The sequence below is a fragment of the Pseudopipra pipra genome, chromosome 2, assembly GCF_036250125.1.
Source record: "Pseudopipra pipra isolate bDixPip1 chromosome 2, bDixPip1.hap1, whole genome shotgun sequence".
Taxonomy (NCBI): domain Eukaryota; kingdom Metazoa; phylum Chordata; class Aves; order Passeriformes; family Pipridae; genus Pseudopipra; species Pseudopipra pipra.
This window is the reverse complement of record NC_087550.1, coordinates 722,088-744,511: the sequence shown is the minus strand read 5'-3', so window position 1 is coordinate 744,511 and position 22,424 is coordinate 722,088. Positions and strand designations below refer to the sequence as shown.

General features: G+C 51.6%; 1 protein-coding gene across 1 annotated transcript; it reads left to right on the top strand.

Annotated features, from left to right (window-relative positions):
• The first annotated feature begins 108 nt into the window (after nt 1–108).
• On the top strand, nt 109–21,158 carry DGAT2 (diacylglycerol O-acyltransferase 2). The gene is made up of 8 exons (XM_064642781.1): nt 109–241; nt 6,500–6,619; nt 7,395–7,502; nt 8,326–8,396; nt 15,069–15,273; nt 17,999–18,173; nt 18,775–18,977; nt 19,735–21,158. Exons 1-8 carry the CDS (start codon nt 202–204, stop codon nt 19,887–19,889), a joined length of 1,077 nt encoding a protein of 358 aa, XP_064498851.1. The 5' UTR covers nt 109–201; the 3' UTR covers nt 19,890–21,158.
• Nucleotides 21,159–22,424: the final 1,266 nt, after the last annotated feature.

The window sequence follows — 22,424 nt, the reverse complement described above, 5'->3', positions numbered from 1 at the left end:
TCTCCCGGGCCGAGGGACGCGGGCGGTGCTGCCGGACCCGCCCCTCCCCGCCCTCCTCCTCCTCCTCCTCCTCCTCCTCCTCCTCCCGGCTATAAAGGGATGCGCCGCCGGGCTTTCCCCGCTCGCGGCTGCCCCGGGGAGCGGAGCCGGGGTCGCTTCTCCATCCCATGGCCGTGCCCGGGTCCTGACCGCCCCTCCGCCATGAAGACCATCATCGCCGCCTACTCCGGGGTGCTGCGAGGTACCGGGCTGGGCAGGAGGAGGAGGAGGATGAGGAGGATGCTGCGGGGCGGGCGCGGCGTTCCCGCGGACCAAGGGCTGCGGTGGGAGCGGCGCCGAAACACCTTCGTGATGTCCCCCCCGTTAGGATTTTGGCGGCAGGAGCGGTTGTTCGAGGGGGAAGAGGAAGGGGAAGAGCGATGTGCAATGGCGGGGAGGCGGCTGCGGCTTTTCTGGGGTTGAGGATTACGAGTCTCTGCGCAGGTTCTGTGTTTTAAGCGAGCTCGGAGGCTCTGGGGGCTGAGGCTCCGGGGGCTGAGGCTCCGGGCTGAGCTCCGGGGGCTGCTGGAAAGGGCTCTGCTTGGCCCAAGCGAGTTTGCACCTTGGCAAAATGTGGGCTTGGGTCACTTGCTTATAAACGAGCCTTTCCCCCCCCTTTCTGCGATGGTAGGAAGAGAAGTGTAGTAGCTTTATAAACGCTGCATGGCTGGTAAAACTCAACCGCAGCCTTATTTTCATAGAATCACGTAGGCTGGAAGAGGCCTCTTAAATTTATCATATCCAACCGGTTTGTAATCCTGCGGTCCCACCCCGGCATCAACAGGAGAGGGGAAAGAAGCAACACGTTGCTATTCGTTGTTGCTTTACAATGGGGAGCTGAAGGCTCAATGTTCGTGGCAAGAAGTGCCTCCGAGTTGGTTTTTACAGCTCTTGGTGCCGGTAAGCGACTTGTGAGAGCAGTGGGAAGGGTGTCAGAGGCTGACACCCATCGCGGGCAGAGCTGCCGCGGACACCCAGCGCTTCCCTGCACGCTGGGACATGTTGGGTGAAGGCTTCGGAGGCAACGCAGGGAATCCCGAAGCACAGGCTCCCTTGCCGGCTCGTAAAGGCAGCTCGTTGGATCCTGCAGGAATTAACTCGGCAGGTCTGAGCCTTTTGCCGGGCAGAGCTCTGTGCCCGTCCTGCAGGGGTGCTTGTCTGCGGACAGAAAGTCAGGGTTTGCAAACAGCGGGGGCTTTGCATGAGAATGAGCTCGGACAGCGATTTACCCTGTGATTTGGGAAGGGTCCTTGAGTGCTCGCTGCGTTGTGAAAGGCTTTCCGCCCTCAAAAAGCACTCTGCTAATTCCTCCTGGGCTGAGGAGACCTGTGAAATGGCTCGCTGATTAAGCAAACCATTAGCAGAGCTGAAAGGACTTGGACCTGGCGAATTAACCCCTGAGCTCTTGCTTTCGCACCGAGTCCTGCGGGCAGAGCTGCTGGTGCTCGTGTCTGCCAGAAGGATCCTAGACATGGATCTGAAGGATCAGCTGTGAACCGAGCGGAGAGAAAACCCGCCTGTGTTTCCTGTGCTCATATCTGCTCCTTAAAATAACTTCTCCCGCTTACACAACTAGCAGAAGGCAAGCGATGTTTTTGAGTTGAGAGAGGGCACTTGAATCAGCAGCACCTGAACTGTTAAATTGAGGGTTAACAGCGAGCCAAGAGCAGAGAATAAATAATTCAGGAGACCTATAAAATATGTAGGGCTGGCCTGGGACCTCAGCGGCCACCTTGTTGGCACTGGCATGTTAATGATGGATCTGGGACACGTGCATTATTCAAAATGGAGTGTGGTTTAGGGACAGTGATTGGCCTCATCTCTAGATAATCCCGATTAGCGATGGAAAGCTGTCTTAACTCTCCTCAGGTCAGTTTTCCTCTGAGGTGCCTCGTGGGGGTCTTGCAGCGATATTTGTGCTTTTTAACTTGTTTCTGCCGGGGAGGTGGGAGGTGTTGCCTTGGCGATTGCAGCATCCACCGGCACAGCCCTTGCCGGGGCTGCAGCCTGGCCACGGGCAGCAAAGCACGGGACCAGCTTCAGAGCCTGGCTCTTCAAAGCAGAGCCCAGGTGGCTCGCAGAGGAGCCCTGGCTCGATGGTTTTGGGGCTGGTGATGTGGGACCCTGCAGATCAAAGACTGGCAGAGGTGCAGCAGTTTGTTTGTGAGGCCTCATGTCCTGCTGGCTCATGTTGGATAACTTCCCCACTACAGAGGATGTTTAGAACAAGCCCACCAGCCATTTTTTCTCCCACATCCCTGAATATTTTTTCCAAGTATCTGACCTGTGTGAAGGGCTGATTTAGGTAGGGTGAGTGTCTGAGTGGCTCATCCTGCCCTTCAGTCCTACTGCTTCCCTGGCATGTGGCTTTGCCCCAGTGCCTGTGACTCTGGCTGAATTAAGTCTGATCCTGTTTAAAAACAAGCAAAAAGCCTCCAAATAAACAAATAACCCCTCAACAAAATAAACCAGTGTTCAGCCATCTGCCTCTCTCTCCATCCCTGTGTGTACTCAGGGTAACTTTTTTGGATACCAACCCGGTATTGCAAAAATCAGAGCGGGTCTTGGACCAGTGCCCAGGTTGGGATGATGCTCTGACACACCTGGGTTGGGCAGGAGGGGTTGCTGTCTCCTCATCCTGCCCCACTTTGGCCACGGGCTGTCCAGGAGCTGTCTCCCTGTGTCTGGCAAAGCAGCAGGGAGGTGTCTCATCCCCCCTCTCCCGAGGGAGGATTCCAGTGTGTTAGGAGCCTGTGCTGAAGTGTCTTTGCTGATCTTGCTCCATCCGTCAGAAGTTTGGGATGAGGAGGGTGGCTTTGCTTAGCTTTGCCTTGGAGTTAGTCTTAGGCTGCACCTGAGGTTTAACAGACCTCCCTTCTGCTCTGGGGTGGGGCATCCTGGGAGCTCCTGTTTTGGGGGCACAGCATCCCCGGGCTGCTCTGGGGTGTCTCCTGCTGAGCCCTTCCCCCAGAGCCCCCGTGTGCTCTGCTCACACCCACGGGCTGCAGCAGGAGGGTTCATCTGCTCCTGTCGGGAGCTGTGAAGTCTTGCTGACTTCAGTCTAAAGGTGTTGGGTGCTCTGGGGCAGCTGGGCTTCGTGGTGATGTCCCTTTAACCCCCCCCCAGCTGTGAGCGTGCAGATTGAGGGCCAAGTTCAGTGCTGTGAGTAAATGTGGAACTAACCTGAGGTAAATGCCCTACCTCAGGCATTTGTTTGGTCTGGGGAATCCCAGCTCCTTCCTAACATAAATATTAGGATATAAATGTTGTCGTTGCATGTCCCTGTTAATGGTGCTGTTGATCTCCAGTTGTAGACGCTCTTTCCTGCAGATGACATGGGATTACTGAGGAGCTTCCTGGGACAGGAGCAAACTGGTCTAAAGCTGTGCACAGGGCAGGATAACTACACCCTGCTCTGGTTACTTATTATTTTCCTAAGAAATTGTTCCCAGTCTAGTGAATATGCTTGTGCTTGGGGCATCTGAGTAAAACCCAAGACATGGAAGAACTTGTGTTGCTCAAGGGGTTTTACAGGTGTAAACCACCTTGTAGCAGCTTGCTGTGTGGACTCTGCTCTAGCATGGGAGGCTGGGTCCTCCTCAGCATCCTGCTCTTGGTGTGTTTATCTTGTCTAGCTTTGTTATGCCTCCAATTTCAGCTTCTGTGCCGAATATGTGGCTCAAAATGTCCCTTTGCACCTTATGCTTTGACAGATTTAACTTGGTTTTCCTCTAAATAATCTGTGTGATGCAGTTTAATTCCTGGCCAAGAGCTAACATGCTAATTGTCTGGAAAAGGTGGCAGATGAAGCTTGGCTTTTAACAAGTGTTCAGTGTATTTTTAACTTGTCTGTAACACTTGTGCTTCCCCTCAGTTAATTTCTCCAGCTGTGTTTTAATTAAGTGCTGTGAACTGGGGTTTTTCTGGTCCCCAGGTGTGAAGTCCTGTTTGCTCCCAGCCCTGGGGTCCTGGATTCTGCTGAGGTTTTAATGTGTGAAGGGTGTTTGGTGTGGGCCCTCAAAAGGAAGGGTTTTCTCTGAGCGCCCAGAACACAAGTGTCAGTGTTGGGTCACTCTGCTGGAGCTGAGTGCCAAAAAACCCTCATGTGTCTGACTTGTCCAAGCTCTTCTGCACCGTCACCAGCACCTGGCCTGGTTCTCCAGAGCAGGGAGAGTCTCCAAAAACACCTCCTGGCTCCTGCAGCTGGAGGGGAAAGGAGGCAAGGCGTGGGTGGAGGGTTGAATACACGAAGTGTTGGGTCTGCCCTGATGTGCACAAGGCTCAGGACTGGCTGGGAAGGGCAGCTCAGCCCTGCCTTCTGTAACTGCCCATTGATGCACTGGGTTCATCTGGGTGTGCAGGTTTAGTGCAAAGGTACACACTTGCAGGTGACTCTGCCCATCCCCACAGTGCTTTTCATTGCCATTGGACTAACCATCCTTAACTGGGAATTAAATGTTAGTATTATTCAGTCCAATGGACTTTCCTGTGGGGGATCTTGTTCCCTGGGAAGGATGTCTTTGCTTTCAGCAAATAACTGACCCGGGACACCACTTGTCCAAGGGCAGGTGCTCAGAGCTGTCTGCCAGAGCAGCTCCCTGTGTCCAGAGGAGCTGACACAAAAAGCTGGATGTGGCTGGGCAAACAGGCTGACAGGTTGACTTGTGCTATCCTATACTGTCTATTTGCAGGGCTGGCAATGCCTAGGATGTGTTAAAGCATCCAGAGAATGCTGCAGTCCAGATTCTCATCTGGAGGGGTAAACAGTTGTTCCCTTTGGGAAGAGGAGAGGGATCGAGCTGATCCAAGGCTGCAGTGTTGGGTTTACCAAGCCAAAGATGTTTTGGTGGTGTGAGTGCAGGTGTTGGAAGGATCTAATTACACGGGGCTGGGCTTTTATTGTGGGTCAAAAGTCATCTCTCGGACTTCTGACTTATTTTGAGGACACAGACATATGGCTGGTGACACCACTACTGCTACAAGCTTCTTTTAAACTTGTATCTGGTTGTCCTCAGACTTAATACTGCACTGTTACCTTGTAAAGAACTGTTCTAGCTCTGCCTCATCCTGGATGAGTGCTGCAGGTCTCAGTTTGTGGTGATGTGATCTATCCTTGCCTAAATCTTGGAGTGGTTAATGGCCAAGCCATTCCCAGGGTTGTTCATTCAACAGGGACTGAGCAGAGCCAAGGGTCTGAGCTGGGTGGGCTGGCTCTGGATTTAGGCTGCAGCCTCTGCTGTGGCTTCCCTGGGATGGGGCATCTGCCTCCTCTCTAGGGAACCTGTGCCAGTGTTTCACCACCCTCCTCATCTAATCTAAATCGACCCTTGTTCCTGTGAAACAGGTGCTTCACTATTTAAAGGATGGGTCAGTGAAAATTTCTTTGTAGGAACTACCAAAAATCCTGTGCCTGCTTTTATCTAGAGAAGGAGCTGGTTTCAGTCACTTCCATTGGACTGAGTGGGAGCACTGGCTGTGGCATCACCACTGGCAGGGTCATGTCAGCAAGGACTGAACCCATTCAGTGTGACAGCTTCTCCCATGTTCCTTCTAATAACAGGCTGACCCTTAAACAGAAAATGAAGAATGTAAATAAACCTGGTTGGAGCTTGATTTGCATTTTAGCCAGTCACTATAGTGCTTTTAAAATAAAGAAATGAAGGAAAACCCACTTGCAAGTGTTTCTTTCTGGAGGCTGTTGAGCATATTGGCAAAAACCAGTGGGTGGTTCCTCATACAGAAAGCAAGTCTTTCACTTCAGTTTTTTGGTTTTCTCCCCCCTCGAACACCTTGAGCTTTTCCAGCCGTGGCTTTCAGCTCCTTCCTTCCCCATTTACTGCTCTGGGGACACTGTGGGAGTTTTCCTGCCCCCTGGAGCTGTGGATCCTCGGTGTGGCGGGTCGAGGTGTTGCTCAGCCATCTCCTGGGCTGTGCTGGAGCTCAGAGCTTTCCTGGAGCAGCCCGTGGGAGTTGTGCAGCAGGGCTGCTGAGGGTGGGTGGCACAGCTCAGCCCCACAGCCTGGTGCCTGCCTGTGGTTGGAGGCAGCTGCTCTTCATCTCCAGTGAGCTCGTGGGTTCTGCTCTTATCAAACACCACTTCCAGGAACTGGCAGTCTGGGGTGAGGGTGTGTTAGGGACGTGGGTTAACATCCTCTGTGCTTTCTTGGCCAAGTGAAGAGAGCTGTGCTCAGGTGGGAGCTGATGTTACCCATTAATCCCCTCCAGTGTTCCCAAAAGAGCTGGATGTGTGCAGAGGGCAACCTTTCCCCTGCCAGCATGGGAAGTCTTAGCTTTTAACAAGTCTTGCTCTAAAAGCAGATTGCACATTGATTTAAGACCTCTTATTTTATGAGCTGGACTTGATGATCCTTCCTTGTATGATTCAATCTGAAAGGAAAACATTGTTCCCTTTGCTCAGTGTGCACATGTAACTTTATTTCTTTAATTTTTCCCCCCTCAGGCACAGGATCCAACATCCTTTCTGCTCTGCAGGATTTGTTCTGGCTGTCGAAATCCAAAGTAGAGAAACAGCTCCAGATCATCTCTGTGCTGCAATGGGTTCTGACTTTCCTTGTCATGGGTAAGTAATACCTTTTGGCCTAAGGCAAAGCTATTTTTGCTTTAATTCTGGAAGAATTTTAGTGCAAGAATGTCAACTGTTACATTAATTCCTGGATGTGCGCTTCAGCGGGGGGGTGTGGATATTGTAAACCACAGCTACATATTGGGATATTTTTGGCAATAAATGACTTTTTACCTGGCTCTAGAAAGTCATAGGAGCTGTGGAAAGACCGACTGATGTCCAGCTCATGTCTGTGTCTACCCTGCAAATCAGACTGGAGAAACTGGAGATCTCTTGCCGGGGTCACTCCTGGGAATATCCACAGAGATTTCTCAGAAGCAACTGGTAACTGATGCAAGTGACTGCAACAGGAGAGCCTTCCTTTGGCTTGGTCTCCTTCCAGGAGGCACCAGAGCTGGGCAAGGAGTGTTTGTGTTAGACCAGAACAGGCTGTTTGTCTCTGGGCTGTGTGGAACCTCAGGCTGCTCTGCTCCACTGTGCTGTTGATAATTAAACTGGAGAAGGATGCTCAGTGCAGGCATCCAGTCTTGTTCTTGGCTGGTGAAGCAGCTGGAAATACGACAGAGAGACACCTGGAGACACCCTGAAGGGAAGGCTGAGGTTCTCCAGAGCTCTAGAGGAAGCTGGATCATAAGGAGTTTTTAGCTAAGTCCAGTTTGATTAGTGACATCAGTCTGAGACTGCAGCACAGAGGGGTCAAAAGGCAAGGGGTGTAAATGGAGACCCAAACCTGATGCAACCTTGTTTTCTTGTCTCTCCTGGCCCCCTGCAGGTATTGCTTGCACTTTAATCCTCATGTACATCCTGTGCACAGATTGCTGGGCCATCGCTGTTCTGTATTTAGCCTGGCTGGTGTTTGACTGGAACACACCAAAGAAAGGTAAATATTGCAGAACAGATCCTTGCTGTTTAAGTGCACGTATTTAGACAAAGAAGCACTTCCTTGTAATGGGTGACTTCCCTTCTCTGTGGGACTGAGTGTTCAGTGGCTGAATCACTGACCAAAAGCATTTAAATGTCAGCCCTTGGCACGAGCAGTTTTGCTGATGCTGATTCCATTCACTAATGTCGTGCCACTGCTGGCTTTTAGCAATGTATTTGTAAGGCTCAGGTTCTTTCTGCAGGTCAGAAAGATCTGCATAAAGATTCCAGACCTTGCTGTGCTCTCCAGCTCCTGCAAGGGTCAGGTTATGGTGTGGCTGTTAAGATGTGGCTCCTCTACAGAGTCAGTGCTGCTGCAAATTAAGCAGAAGATTTTAATTCAGAAAAAAAAAAGCCTTGTAGAAACCAGGTCTGGAAAGCAGCAGTGGTAACAAGCTTTGATGGCAACTCCCTTTAAAGCCAGATTAGCACAGTTCTCCATTGCTTCCAGATGACTGAGATCATCCAGGATCTTGGCCTTTCCCAGAGGATGAGTCTGAGTGTTTCTAGTTTGAATTGTCTGTTGCCCAAGAACAACTGATTACCAAGCCAAGTTCTACCCTGACTTTGCAGTCAGGCCTTAATGAGCTGGAAGGGCCCTGAATTCCAGAGCATGGATGGTTCCTCCTGATCTCAGTGGAAGGTGCAGGTGTCCCACTCGAGGAATGAAAGTGTTGGTTCCTCTGGTGGGACAGCAAACCCTCTGGAGTCCTCTGGGCTTCTTTGATGGGCAACTGTGTGGAAAGAGCTTTAAAAACATGTTGGTTTTTTTTTCTCTTCAGGGGGAAGAAGATCCCAGTGGGTGAGAAGCTGGGCTATATGGAGGTACTTCAGGGATTATTTTCCAATAAGAGTAAGTAGCAGTTTAACTCTGCACATTGGGGCTTCACTGTTTTAGTGCCCTGCTGCACCTGCACTAGTCCATGTGTGGCACTGAGCTGCCAGCAGGACGTGGCTCAGTGACTGTCACACTGCTGCCTGTGGCAGCTGGGGTTGGGCAGTCTGCAGTGCATCACCAGGGGTGGCAGAAGCTGCTGCTCCTGATGCTCGTGCCAGACTCCCTGAGGCAATCTGGCCTGGAGCAGAGAGAGCAGGCTCCCTGTTCACCTCTCCAGCTTCTGTAGACACTGGCACAGGTTGCCCAGAGAAGCTGTGGCTGCCCCTGGATCCCTGGAAGTGTCCAAGGCCAGGTTGGATGGGGCTTGGAGCAAACTGGGCTGGTGGAAGGTGTCCCTGCCTGTGGCAGGGAGTGGGAATGAGATCTTTCATGTCCCTTCCAACCCAAACCATTCTGGGATTCACTTCTGTGCTGCAGCAGAGTCCTGTGTTGTGTCTGACCCTAACTCTGTTCCCCTCGTAATCTAGCTCAGTTTTGGTCTCTTTTCCAGTTACACTGCTTCCCTGGGATGTATTTATACATAATATATATATATAATAGCTGGGAGCCCTGTGCCCCAAAAGCCTGAGCCCTTCCCAGGGAGCAGTGAGTTCAGCTCCCGAGTCTCTTTGCTTTGGGGAAGGGGGTTTCCAGCAGTGGGAAGAGCTGCAGTTCTCCAGCCTGTAACTTGCTCCCCACATGCCTGTGTTTTTCCTGCTGGTTCAGGTATGTTCAGACAGAGGACAGGGCTGCTCTGGGACTGCAGGATTGGCTGAAGGGCTTGGAAGGGAGCAGATTGGGCTGGGAGGGAACCCGATCCCTTTGGAAGGGCACACAGCTGAAAGGACTATTATGTAAGACTGCTGGCAAGGTTTATTCAGCCTGAGTGTGAGGGAGGGACCTTGCCATGGCTTCTGAGCCACCTAGCCCCAAGATAGTCCAGCCTCGGAAAGGAACAGGGAATCCAATTCCAGCAGGATGCCAAAGCAGCTTACACTGGATTTCTCCTTTGCAAAGTCACTTGAACTCTCAGGGTGCCTGAACGTGCTGCTGGTGAACAAACCTCTTGTTGTACTCTTAGAAACATTGGAATCATTTGGGTTGGAAAAGACCTCTAAGAGCAAGTCCAACCATTAACCCAGGGCTGCCAAGTCCACCATGAAAACTCGCTGTTGTTAACAGGTAATTCTTGGCAAGCGCACGTGGAAAATTCACTTTGCCTGCACAGCCTGGGTCTCCTGGCTGAGGGAGAGCTGAGTGTGCTCTGCTGCTGGAGATGGTCTCAGATGTGTCTCCTAGCACCAAGGCCTCAGTGCTGCAGAAATCCCTGCTGAGGAATAAAACAGGCTTGGTTTTCCTTGGGACCTGATTCCACAGCGTCACCGGTGGGGCTGGTCTGTTGTTTCCCCGTTCCTTTGGTGGTGTGTTTATCCCTGTCTTTATGGAAACATGCTCTGCACAAGCCCTGCAGGTCACAGCCACTGTGGATGTTACGGGTTTGTCAAACAGTTGTGCTGGTTAAGTAGGTTTGGAGACAAGATGGGGCAGATTAACTGAACTTTCCAACTGGTTTTTAGGTAAATAACTGCTCACAGTCCATCTGTGAGCACCTCTTGTGGCTGTCATTCCTTTGGCACCGAGGGGTGGAGTTGAGCAAGGTCTATGCAGAGGGCTGGCAGCTGGGGGTGGCTCCTGCCCCTGCTCTGGGGGCACTGCTGGTGGCTGCAGGGCTGCCCAAAGCTGCTGCAGGAACCATAGGGAAGAGTTTGGGTTGGAAAGGGCCTTAAAGAACATCTTGTTTCAACCCCCTGCCATGGGCAGGGACACCTTCCACTAGCCCAGGTTGCTCCAAGCCCCATCCAACCTGGCCTTGGACACTTCCAGGGATGGGGCAGCTTCTCTGGGCAACCTGTGCCAGGGCCTCCCCACCCTCCCTGGGAAGGATTTCTTCCTCCTTGGCTTGCTGTGTGGGAATCAGGCTCTGCTCTGCTGTTTGTGCTGACTAGGCTGCTCTCACCTGAGTCTGAGACACCAGCAGGACTCTTGTACCTGTACCTGGAGATAGCAGGCCATGTTTTGTAACACCGGGTGGGTTGGGAAAGCAGCCTGGATCTGGCTCAGTTACTCAGCACGAGCAGTTCTCTGGGGCTCCAGGCAGCTGCTGTGACAGCACTAAGCTATTTTGGGGCACTGGAGGCTTAGGTTTGTCTGCTGCTTAGTGGCTGGGCTTGCAAATACTGCTTTAAGCTGAGCAGTGCAGGAGGAGCTAAGGAAGGTTCCAGGGAGCTCTCCTGGAGCTGGGGGTGAGGGCCAAGCTCTGCAGGTGTGAGTGGTGCTGGGCTGGAGCAGCCAGGTCCCAGCAGCCTCCCCAGCACATCCTGCTGGTGTGAGGATGCCACGCCGGGGGTGCCCCCATCTAAAGGTCTTTTTTGGGTGAAAGAAGCCACCTGGGCGTGTGAGCACAGCTGCTGCTTATCAACAGCACTTCAGAGGGCAGGGCTGCAGGTCTTTGACTCCTCTTTGTCAGGCTGTGAGCGCTTCAGGTGTGTGCAGGGAGACCTGCTCACTGAGGTGGGAGAGCAGGCAGCTGGCCAGAGCAGGAATTGCTGCAGAAAGTGTCCTTTTTTCCCCTCTCAGTGTTTGTCTGTACTCTGTGCCTTGCCTGGCTTCCTGGCAAAGCTGCTCCTCAGTTGTTGTACACGAGTTACAGGATGGAGATGGAAGGGTTGGGTTGCTGTGTCCTAACCTGGGCTCGTGGAAGGTGTCCCTGTCCATGGCAGGGGGTTGGAACGAGGTGAGCTTTAAGGTCCCTTCCCAGCCAGTGCAGTCTGGGATTCTGTGTGATGTAGTTTATAATACTGGGAGCCTGGAAGGGTCTTCAGGTCCTGGCCTGCCCTGCTGGGAAGGTGAGATAATTCATTCCAGAGCACTGCTGGGTGTGATGCAGCCAGTTGCAATTGTTGGGCTGTTTTGCAAGCTCTCTGCTCACTAGAGCTGCTGCTTGGATGCTGCAGGGAGGGCTCTGGTTCCCTGTTCTCTGCAGGCTCCCGTGGTCCCTGTGCTGCTCAGCTCCCACCCAGAGCACTGGTTGTCACCCTGCTCTTTGGCTCCTGGCTCTGAGCAGCAGTGGCCCTGCAGCCCCTTTCTGCACTCCTGAATGTGCCACTTGCTTGTCCTGTTCCTACAAATAAAATTGGCAAATTTATTTTTATTTATTTTTATTTATTTTTATTTATTTTTATTTATTTTTATTTATTTTTATTTATTTTTATTTATTTTTATTTATTTTATTTATTTTATTTATTTTATTTATTTTATTTATTTTATTTATTTTATTTATTTTTGTTTCTCTTTGCTTCTTTCTTTTTATTTTTGTTTCCCTTTGCTTCTTTCTTTTTATTTTTGTTTCCCTTTGCTTCTTTCTTTTTATTTTTGTTTCCCTTTGCTTCTTTCTTTTTATTTTTGTTTCCCTTTGCTTCTTTCTTTTTATTTTTGTTTCCCTTTGCTTCTTTCTTTTTATTTTTGTTTCCCTTTGCTTCTTTCTTTTTATTTTTGTTTCCCTTTGCTTCTTTCTTTTTATTTTTGTTTCTCTTTGCTTGAAATTTAGGGAGACACGAAGGGTTACAGCACTTCAAAAATTCCTGCTTCTGGATGAAATTTAGGGAGAGATGAAGGGTTACAGCACTTCAAAAATTCCTGCTTCTAGGTGAAATTTAGGGAGACATGAAGGGTTACAGCACTTCAAAAATTCCTGCTCCTGGATGAAATTTAGGGAGAGATGAAGGGTTACAGCATTTCAAAAATTCCTGCTTCTAGATGAAATTTAGGGAGAGATGAAGGGTTACAGCATTTCAAAAATTCCTGCTTCTAGATGAAATTTAGGGAGACATGAAGGGTTACAGCATTTCAAAAATTCCTGCTTCTGGATGAAATTTAGGGAGACATGAAGGGTTACAGCACTTCAAAAATTCCTGCTTCTGGATGAAATTTAGGGAGAGATGAAGGCTCTGCCTTCGGTGCTGGCAGGTCAGCCCCTCCCTGGGCTGAGTTTGTGCATGAGCAGATCCAAGCCCTGCGGAAGGGCACAGCCCTGTCTGGTGTCTGGTGGTGGCCAGGCTGACTCTCAGCCCTGCAAATCCCTGTTGGGAGAGTCTGATTCCCCCTGAGTGTCCAGTGCTGCTCAGATATTCCCCTCGTGCCTTGCTGTGGGTGAGCTGGATCCCTGCACACCCCTTAGAGGTGTGCAGGGATCCAGCTCACCCACAGCAAGGTAATAAAGGTGCTGTGGGTGACTGGTGGGTGCTGCCAACCCCACAGCTCCATCCCAGGAGCTCCTGGAAAGCAAACCCACTGCCGAGGCAGCAGCTTGGCAGGGGCTCACACGAGGCATCCAGGCAGTGGCTCCACTGGGATCTGGGTGTCCTTGCACGTGGTGGAGGGGCTGGAGCAGGAGGGCAGTGTGTGTTCTGGGTGAGCTGTGTGCCAAGCCCAGCACGCAGAGGCCTCGTGCTCCCGTGACAGGGACAAACCCCCTGTTCCAGCTGCCTTCCTTTTAAAGGAGCTGTTGCTTGGGGCAGGAGAAAGGTGAGGGCTGGGAAGCACCACCCTGCTCTGACAGGAGCTCTGGGGAGGGAGGAGTGTGTGACCCTGGCCCAGCCAAGCCGTGTGAATTGTCTGGGTTGGAAAAGCCCTCTCAGATCATCCAGTCCAACCATTCCCCAGCCCTGCCAAGCCCAACACTGACCCATGTCCCCAAGTGCCACATCCCCATGGCTTTTAAATCCCTCCAGGGCTGGGCAGCCTGTTGGAGAAGTGTCTGCTAGGAATGAGCAAGAGCTGGCAGATGGAAGCAGCAAGAGCTGCTTTTTTTCCTCCACTCTTTCCTGGTGTGTTTTTTTTTGGTCTGCAGCCTGTGATCCCTGTCTATTCTAATGGATCAAGGGACAGCCCTCCCACCCTGGGGAGTGACAGCACAGTCACAGGGAAGGGAGGGAAAGGGGGTGAAAGGATGACTTGGTGTGGGATAGAGAGTGGGGCTCTACAGAGCCTCTGTGCCCTCTTCCTGGAGTTCTGTGTGACCTCAAATTCAGAGGAAGGTGTGGAGAGGGGCAGTCACCTTGCTGACCCCACTGCTGTGTCATGCCTGTGTCCCAGCAGCTGTCCTGAATAGCACAGGGGCTGTGGGCTCGTGTAGGGACAGCTCTGGGGCCAGGGGGAGGAGGGGATCAGGTTTCTGGGCACCCTGGTTCAGTGTGTTGCAATGGCACTTCAGCTCCCTGCAGTGGGATTCCACAGGAGGGACTCACTCGGTGCCAGAACTCCTCCTGGCCAGGGCAGTGGGGTGGGAAATGCTGCTCTGACGTCTTGGAAAGCCACGTTTTTTCCGATGGGAGCTGAGGCAGGGTGGCCTTTGCAGCAGGGTGGCCTTTGCATGGACAGTTTGAGGGATGGGGGGCAGTTGTTGTCACCTCACGCCGAAGGTGCCACTTGCAGGTCCTGCCCCTGGGGGCTGCAGTTGGCAAAAACTGGTGCTGCTGAGGTTTAGATTTAAATTGGATACTGGGAAGACACAGTTGACTGTGAGGGTGGGGAGGCCCTGGCACAGGTTGCCCAGAGAAGCTGTGGCTGCTCCATCCTTGGAAGTGTCCAAGGCCAGGTTGGAGCAACCTGGGCTAGTGGAAGGTGTCCCTGCCCATGGCAGGGGGTGGGACTGGGTGGATTTTAAGGTCCTTTCTAAACCCAAACTATTCTAACATATGGGAAAAAATAAAATTTGATCCCTAGTTTCTCAGGACAATGCTGGAACTCTGCTGCACCTCCTCAGACCCCCTGTGTACCAGCAGGGGAAGCTGCTCTGGCACGTGGGATGCTGCTGATCCCCATAGCATCAAAAAACCCCTCTGGCAGTAGCAGTGCCAGGGCCTGGGTTGTGCTGTGCTGCCCAAGACAGCTTTGGAGTGTCCATGCTGTGCAAACAGAGCAGCACATGGTTATAGGAATATTGCACAACCCCAGAGCAGTGTGATCCCAGCTCCTGGAGCACGTCCTGCAGGAACCACAGCATGACTCTGCATGGCTTGAGGTCCTTTGGCATCGAGGCCAGGGCTAAACCTCTTGAAAGTAGGGATAGTTTCCAGTGGTAAACCACCCTTCTGCACACTTTTCCACTTGGAAAGTGGCCAGCAGGCCCATTAAGTGGTTGGGTCTATTTTTCAGGCATTAAGCAAACCTGCTTCTGTTCTGGGACAGTGATTTTTGTGTTCCTTCCCCCTCACTCTGGGATGTGAGCCACTAATGCACTGGGAGAGGGAAGGAGGCGTAGCTGTGGCCACAGGACTGGGGAACTTGGTTGGTTTGGGGAAGAGGTGTGCAAGGATTCCTCAGGGAGGAGCAAAGGGCACAGGCTGCAGCAACCCAAGCCCAGTTCCTGCTCGTGTCCAAGACCAGCCTGATTATCCTGCTCCTTCTGCTTCAGAACCTGAAGTCTAAATGGCCTTTGAAATCTGGGATAGCCCATACCCCAGCTCTTGGACTGCTGCCCTGGTGGGGGCAGAGACAAAACCTGGGGGCTAAGACATTTTTCTTCTCCCATTTTTATTTATTACCTGAAAACATCTGCCTTCACATGAGCTCTCTTTTCTCTCCTAGCTGGTTAAAACCCACAACCTGCTGACCACCAGGAATTACATTTTTGGGTACCACCCACACGGCATCATGGGCTTGGGGGCCTTCTGCAACTTCAGCACAGAGGCCACGGGTGTGAGCCAGAAATTCCCTGGGATCCGGCCCTACCTCGCCACCCTGGCTGGCAACTTCAGGATGCCCATTTTGAGGGACTACCTCATGTCTGGGGGTAAGTGCAAGCACACTGTGGTCCTTCTGTTCATGCCCTGGGCTGCATTCCCCTCTTCCAAGTGACCACATCCCCTTGGGAGCACCACCCCAAGTGTTGCTTTCATAGAGCTGTCAGGAGGAAGCTGGGAATAAATGTGAGTGCCTGCCAGGAGTGAAGAGGCTGGGCATTCCATGGTTCCAGCTGTTCAGAACAGCCCCTTCCCTGAATATATTCCTAGAGAAGGATCACAGGGCTTGGACAGTGATACAGCTTTGCTGAATGACATTAATGGGTCTGTTCTACTGGATTCCAGGATTTTAATGCTGGAGGGCTTGTAGGTTATGAGCAGCTTTTAAAACCTTAAAAAATAGTGTTCTTGCATGGCCTGAGCTCCGTTTTGGATGCCCATAGGTTAGGTAGAGGTGTGGGAGTGACACTTAAAGACCATGAATTGAGCAGTCCAGTACCCTGTTTTCTGTTCCTCAAACTGATTCACCAATAAATGCCTCTACAACAGATCTCTTAATAAAGTAGCAGGGCTGGGGAGAGGATAGGAGGAGCTGTGCCTGGCTCTGACTTGTCAGGATTGACTGCTTCCAGATTACTGCCTTCTGTTGGTGAGGGAGAGGAAAAACTGCCTGGATCTGATGCACAAAATGTGTTTGTCCTTGCCTAGAAAGGGCAGTATCCCCAGCTGCTTTTTATATTCCTGCAAGTTGCTGTGTGAAGTCCACAATTTGGGAATTCCACGGGACACAGTGCAGGAGGAATTGGGATCTGCTTTCCAGCCCATCGTGCCTGTAGACTTTGTGGTGTGTTGCTAAAGTTTCCATGCAGCATCAGCTTTCCTGTATTTTAAAAAACCATGTTCAGTCTTCTCAGTGTGACTCCTGTGGCCAGCCAGAGCTGCTTCCCTGTTTTTGGAAGGAAGGTGGGAGCAGACATGAGCCATGTCACTGCAGGCTTGGCTGTCCCTGGGCACTGTGGTCAAACCAGTGGGAAATTCCACTTCCTGTGAACTTGGGATTTAAGCAAGGCTATAGGTGTGACAAAGTGAACCTTCTGAAAGCCATCATTGTCTTCACTTTCCTATCTCAGAACTTGAGTGAGGCTGCAAAGGCTTTAACATCCCTTGGAAAGCACTGGTAATTCCCTTAGCCCTTTGTTTTGTGGATGAGCCACTTCAGGTGAAATCCTAAGGAACCCAGTACACAGTTAGCTGGTTTACAACTGCCAGCAGTGATTACAATATCCTACAGCCTCCTGGAGGTCGGGGTGCAGCAGGGATCCTGTAAGGCATGAGGAGGTGGCCAGAAAATCCTCTGTACTGTGTGAATGTGCTAAAGGGCAGAACTCAGCGACTACCCTCGTCCCTGTGTCCCACTGCATTTTCTGGAGGTGGGATTTGGTGCTGGGAGCAGCAGGAGTCTCCTCCTGCTATGAGTGGGAGAGGGCTGGACACAAACCTGTGCTGCCCCACTTAGCCAGGGCTGTGTTTAGAATGGAGGATGGCAGCAGGAGGAAGGGTGGAGCAGTGAGCACAGCCTGAGCCTTTCAGAGGAAAAGTGTTCAGTGCTGAAAAAAATGAGCTTTTCATCTTCAAATCCAGCTGATCTGTCTGAACTGTGTCTGCTCCCCTCTCGTCTGGAGCTGGGATAGGTGATGACCTCGATGCCCAGACAGACATGAAGGCTTGCAGACTTGCCCTGTCTAATTCCCCCGGGCCTGTTCATCATCTAGTTCTTGGTTCAAGTAATAAATACCATGAGATGTGCAAAATCAGCTTCTAAAATTAGTGTAATGCTGTCCTTTCCAGGGCAGTGACCTGAAGCTCTTGGGTCAGATGTGTTGTGTGAGGGCAATGTAAATGATGGCATCTCACTTCTTGGTTTATCCAGGCTAAAAATGTGAGGCAGGAGCAAGCTCTGGCAACAACTGTAGCATAAAAGTGAATTTAAAGAGCAGAGAATCAAATTTCTTGTCATTCTTACAGGTTAAAGGGACCTTCTTTCACTGGGTTGTTATTTCCCTGGAGTGGGGAATGGTGGTTTGGGCAGGAATTGCTTTGTAAAGCTGAAGGGGAGTCCTGTCCCTTCCAGTGCAGGACAGAGGGAAAGACCTTCCCAGACACTTCTGAGTGTGGACTTATCTGAGCACCCAGTCCCATACATCCTGTCCTTCCCACAACAGCAAAGGGTTGTGTTCTTGCCATGCAAGAACTTCATGTTGTTTCAGGAAAACATTTTCTAAATGAATCCATAGATCTGTCTCAAAGGCTTGTCCGTGTTATTCTCTTTGTATCACTAGAGCATTGTCCCAAAGGACAACTCATGCCACAAAGTTGTGCTGAGGAATTGCTCACATTCAGGCTCTTAATCCATCAAAATAACACGGCTGGTTTCTTCCACCCTGAAGGTAAATGAGATCCTGCTGTAAAGTGTACAGGGAGGGATGCCTGACACAAATACCTTTGGCATCACTAAGTGCAGAAGAAAATCCTTGCTGAAGCCTCTTGATACAGGAAAGCTTTTGAGAGCTGATGTGGGTGGAGTTTATGACCAAGTCCAGTGCTGCCAGGTCTATGAACTGCTTCTTTAGCTGGGGAGCGGGTGCCTGATAACACACACCACCCTCTGTGACTGCAGGGCGAAACCTGGAATCCAGGCACAAACTGCAGGTGTGGCTGGTGGCTCCGGGGTCCCCTCAGCCTCACAGCCTGCCCCTTGTCTGTCCCCTGCCCCAGGTATCTGCCCTGTGAACCGGGACAGCATCGACTACATCCTGTCCAAGAACGGCAGCGGCAACGCCATCATCATCGTGGTGGGGGGGGCGGCCGAGTCCCTCAACTGCACCCCGGGCAAGAACTCGGTGACCCTCAGGCACAGGAAGGGCTTTGTGAGGCTGGCACTGAGGCACGGGTAAGGGCAAGGGGCAGCCCTGGGGCTGGGGCAGTGCTGCTGCCCTTGGGAGGGGCTTTTGTCTGAGCAGCCTGGCCTGGGTGGAGATGGCCCTGCTGGTGGAGGGGGTTGCACCAGACAGCCTTTAAAGGTCCCCCCCAACCCAAACCATTCTATTGTGTCCCCTGAAGCAGCTGATACCTTGGAGGGATCCCGTTCTCTCCAGTCTTGCTGTGTTCTGTGGGTGTTTGCCCAGGAGTGTCCTCTGGCTTCTGGGACAGCAGGAGGGGTCAGGAACCTGCACAGGGCATCACCCTGTGACCCCATGGGTCTGAAATGAGCTGCCCATCAGAAATGGGAGTTGGGGATGTATGGAAGCATGTCCAGTGCCTGACTGCACAGTGTTCAGGGGCCCAGGGCCAGGACAATTCTCTTGCAAGCCTTGAAAGTGGATCTCCTCCATTATGTCCAGCCTGGCTGACTTATGTGTCACTGCCTTGTGCTGCAGGAAAAGCTCTGGACAACGATCTCAGCAACTGTGCAGCCTGGCAGAGCCCCCAGGGTGGGTGTGGGGTGTAGGACAGAGCAGGGGTGGGGTCCTGACATCTGTCTGTCCTTCCAGGGCGGACCTGGTTCCCGTGTACTCCTTCGGGGAGAACGAGGTGTACCAGCAGGTCATCTTTGAGGAGGGCTCCTGGGGCAGATGGGTCCAGAAGAAGTTCCAGAAGCACATTGGCTTTGCTCCCTGCATCTTCCACGGCCGGGGCCTCTTCTCCTCCAACAGCTGGGGGTTGTTACCTTACTCCAAGCCCATCACCACTGTGGGTAAGGTTTTGGTAGATGCTGTGTGCCACTTCAGTCTGTGCCATACCCCTGCTGTAGTTTGGTCGTGGAGCCTTGACTATAAAATTGCTTTCCCTTCTGTATAAACCTCCCAGCACAGCTGACAATGAGCTAGGGGAGCTTCCAGAGGCTACAAGCCTTCTGGCATGTCTTGCTTCCAGACAGTTTTGCAAGTGAGCCCTTTTGAGGGGGGAAAAATGTGCTGTAGCTGCTCCCTTCTCTGCCCTTGGATGGGCAAAGTCAGGAGCAGCCTGGTCCCCACACCCCTGGGACTGGCAGTGGGGAACTGTCTGATGTCTGAATCTTAAAGACAAGCCTAAAACTTCCAACACAAGGCATTAGGCTTTGAGGGAGGGAGGGAGGAAGGTCAGCTTTGTTTTTGTGGGGTCTATAGGGGAATACACAAGAACTGACTGTTGGTTCCTTTGAATTGAGGAGGGATTTTTCACTCTGCTGTAAACATAAGTGGGACTCTCCACCCACCCTGTGCAGTGGGGGCTCTGCTCTGTGGAGTTTGTGTAGCTCAGGTGGGTCTGGTATTGCTGCAGATGTGATGAGGGCCCCGGGGGTGGGACAGTTGTGCTTCAGAGACTGGTAAAACTGGGAGAACTGGGCAAACCTCTGCTATGCTGGCAGGGGTGCATGTGCTGAACTACCACAGCTGTGGCCACAGATGACAAACCTCCAGGCTGTACAGGGGCATTTAACCTAGTGTGTGGATTTTCCCTCTCTTTCTCAGTTGGAGAGCCCATCACCATCCCCAAAATCGATAATCCATCCCAGAAGGAAGTGGACTTCTACCACAGCATATATGTGGACTCCCTGATCAAACTCTTTGACAAATATAAGAGCAAATTTGGCCTGCCAGAGACTGAGGTCTTGGAAGTCAACTGAAGGCAGTGGCTCAGCAGCACCTCCTCCTCTCAGAACCAACACATCTTCTCCAGGAGTCCAAGCTGTCATGGTGTACTTGAAAGCATGTGTGGGTGTATGTGTCCTCCAAAGAAAGTGTTTAAAGTATTGCTAGACCGCTTTTAAAAATAATAAAGAAAGGCTTTACTTTAGATAAATCCCATTACAAACATCTTTTTATCAAAAAAAAAAAAGGGAAAAAAAAAAAACAAAGCACAACTCCCCGTTGCTGTGAGGATTTGGATGGGGGAAATGGTTGCCTTTGGAATCTGCTCTGTAATGCTGTTGGATCACCAGCAATGGATTAAAAACTTTCCTACAGCTGCTGTACCCACTGGCACAAGCTATTCTGGGGGGAGTAGGATCCATCTGGTTTTCCAGCTCTAAAGCAGCCAGGTTGGTTTGAGCAGCAGAGCAGTGTCACAGGAGTGTTGCACAAGGGCTGTGGTGGGATGTGCTGATGGAGCACAGGGGGTATCTGCTTTGGCAAAGCCCTCTTTGGGAGCACAGTGGGGGGCTGCCAGCCTCCCTGGTGTGGCACCTCTGGCACGTGGTGCAGGGAAACAAAAAGGGCAGAGTGTGGGCCTCAGTGCACGGTGTGGTGGGTGCTTGGGTGGCTGTGAGCCCAGCACTGTGTTTGGGATGCCAGTTCAGGAGCAGGTCTGTCCCAGGCCCTGCTTTCCCAGAGGCAGGTAGCTGGAGGTCTGGGATCCCTTCTTAGCCAAGGATAAGCTCTAGGAGCAGTGGGGTGGTGCAATCATGTGGCCCTGGTGTTGCAGGCTCTGTAGGGGTTAAATGCAGTGGGACTGTTTTGTGCAGGATCCCAAAAGTGTTCGGGGAAATCCAGGAGCAACTTCTGCCCAAAGATGGCTTTTAACTATTCCGTCCAGTGAATGTAAAGGAGTAGCTTTTTCACACGTAGGATCTAAAGTGAGCTACTTTTAAAAGTGTTTATAAACTGTTTACGTGGATGTTAACACTGCTTGTAGTGAGATTTCTTCAGAGTACAACGTGTTTATGTCTAAACCTGAAACATTGCACTACTTGCATGTCTGACCTGCCTTTTCAGCCGTCCAGTGGAGTGTATCTTGAGCTCCAAAATGTGCCTTTCTTCCGTGCAAGAGGATGGTACTTCACATTCCTGGAATCTTGCCTCTAAAGACGAATGTTCATCTGTCATATTTGATAGATTATTGTATTACAGAGTATCGATTTTTGTACAAATTTCTAGAAATAAACTTGGGCAAAACTGGTGGGCTGCCTTGGTGCCTTGGGTGTCGCAGTGCTGCGTGGCTGGGTCTGTGTCCCAGCACTGCTTTGGGTGACTGCAGCTGGGCCTTGGCTTTGAGGGGGACAGGAAGGCTTGGGCTGACCAAAAGCAGACCTGGAAGTGTCCAGAAAATGAGTAGATGTGGTGCTTGGGGACCGTGGTTCAGTGGTGGACCTGGCAGAGTGAGGTTAATGGTTGGACTTGGTCTTGGAGGTCTTTTCCAGCCTTAATGATTTTATGTTTCTATTCTACTATCTGCACTGTCCCTGCATGGGACACCCAGGATGGTTTAAGCAAATCTTTGCGATTTCAGGGTGGGGTTTTGCCTGTGAGTGTACAGGGAGCTAAGGCAGCCCCATCTCTGCACCTCCTTTACTGAGCAGGTACAGAGACCTTATGTCCTTTTGCTCCTTTCAGCTGATTACCTTGGGTTTTGTTGCTGCCTGGATTATATCCCTGGTCCTCAGCTCAGGAAATCCTTCCAGCCCCTTTCAGTACTTGGAGAGGGCTCTTTAAAATCTGACTTTTTACATGGGTGGATAATAATAGGACAAGGAGTAATGGTTTTAAACTAAATAGGGTAGAGATTTGGATGAGATGTTGGGAAGAAATTGTTCCCTGTGAGGGTGGGGAGGCCCTGGCCCAGGTTGCCCAGAGAAGCTGTGGCTGCCCCTGGATCCCTGGAAGTGTCCAAGGCCAGGTTGGATGGGGCTTGGAGCACCCTGGGCTAGTGGAAGGTGTCCCTGCCCATGGCAGGGGGGTTGAAAAGAGAGGACCTTTAAGGTCACTTCCAATTCAAACTGTGCTGGGATTATTCTTGTCAGAGCCCTGAGCCTCCTAGTGCTGGAGATGCAGAGTGCTCCAGAAATAGCACCCAGTGCTGAAAAGTTCACGTGGGCTTTTTTAGTACCGAGGGAGGGTTTAACCTGTTGTCTCTGGCCCGTGAGCCGTGGAAGGGATCCATCAGTGCTGGCTGACACTGCTGCTCTTCAAGGTGAAAGCCAAACTTATTCCCTGCCCTTTTCAGGCTTGGCCAGGGGAGTTTGGAAGCGTCCTGCTCAGGGAGATAAACCCGGTGTGTCGCTGCTTCCCCTTTTCCTCACCCCCCCCCGTAGGATTGATTCGTATCTGTTTTCTCCCAGCAGACATTAAGGTCGGGTTTCCAGCCTGGGAATGCCGTGGATGCTCTGCCCGGACCACTTTGAACTGTTTGCGAACACCCCTGGGCAGGGGCTGGAGGAGGCCGG

Excerpts from the sequence above, each read along its gene's own strand:
- DGAT2 (XM_064642781.1), top strand. The coding sequence starts at position 202 with ATGAAGACCATCATCGCCGCCTACTCCGGGGTGCTGCGAG. Across the intron at positions 242-6,499 it reads CTACTCCGGGGTGCTGCGAG|GCACAGGATCCAACATCCTT; the intron begins GTACCGGGCTGG and ends TTCCCCCCTCAG. Across the intron at positions 7,503-8,325 it reads CTGGAACACACCAAAGAAAG|GGGGAAGAAGATCCCAGTGG; the intron begins GTAAATATTGCA and ends TTTTCTCTTCAG.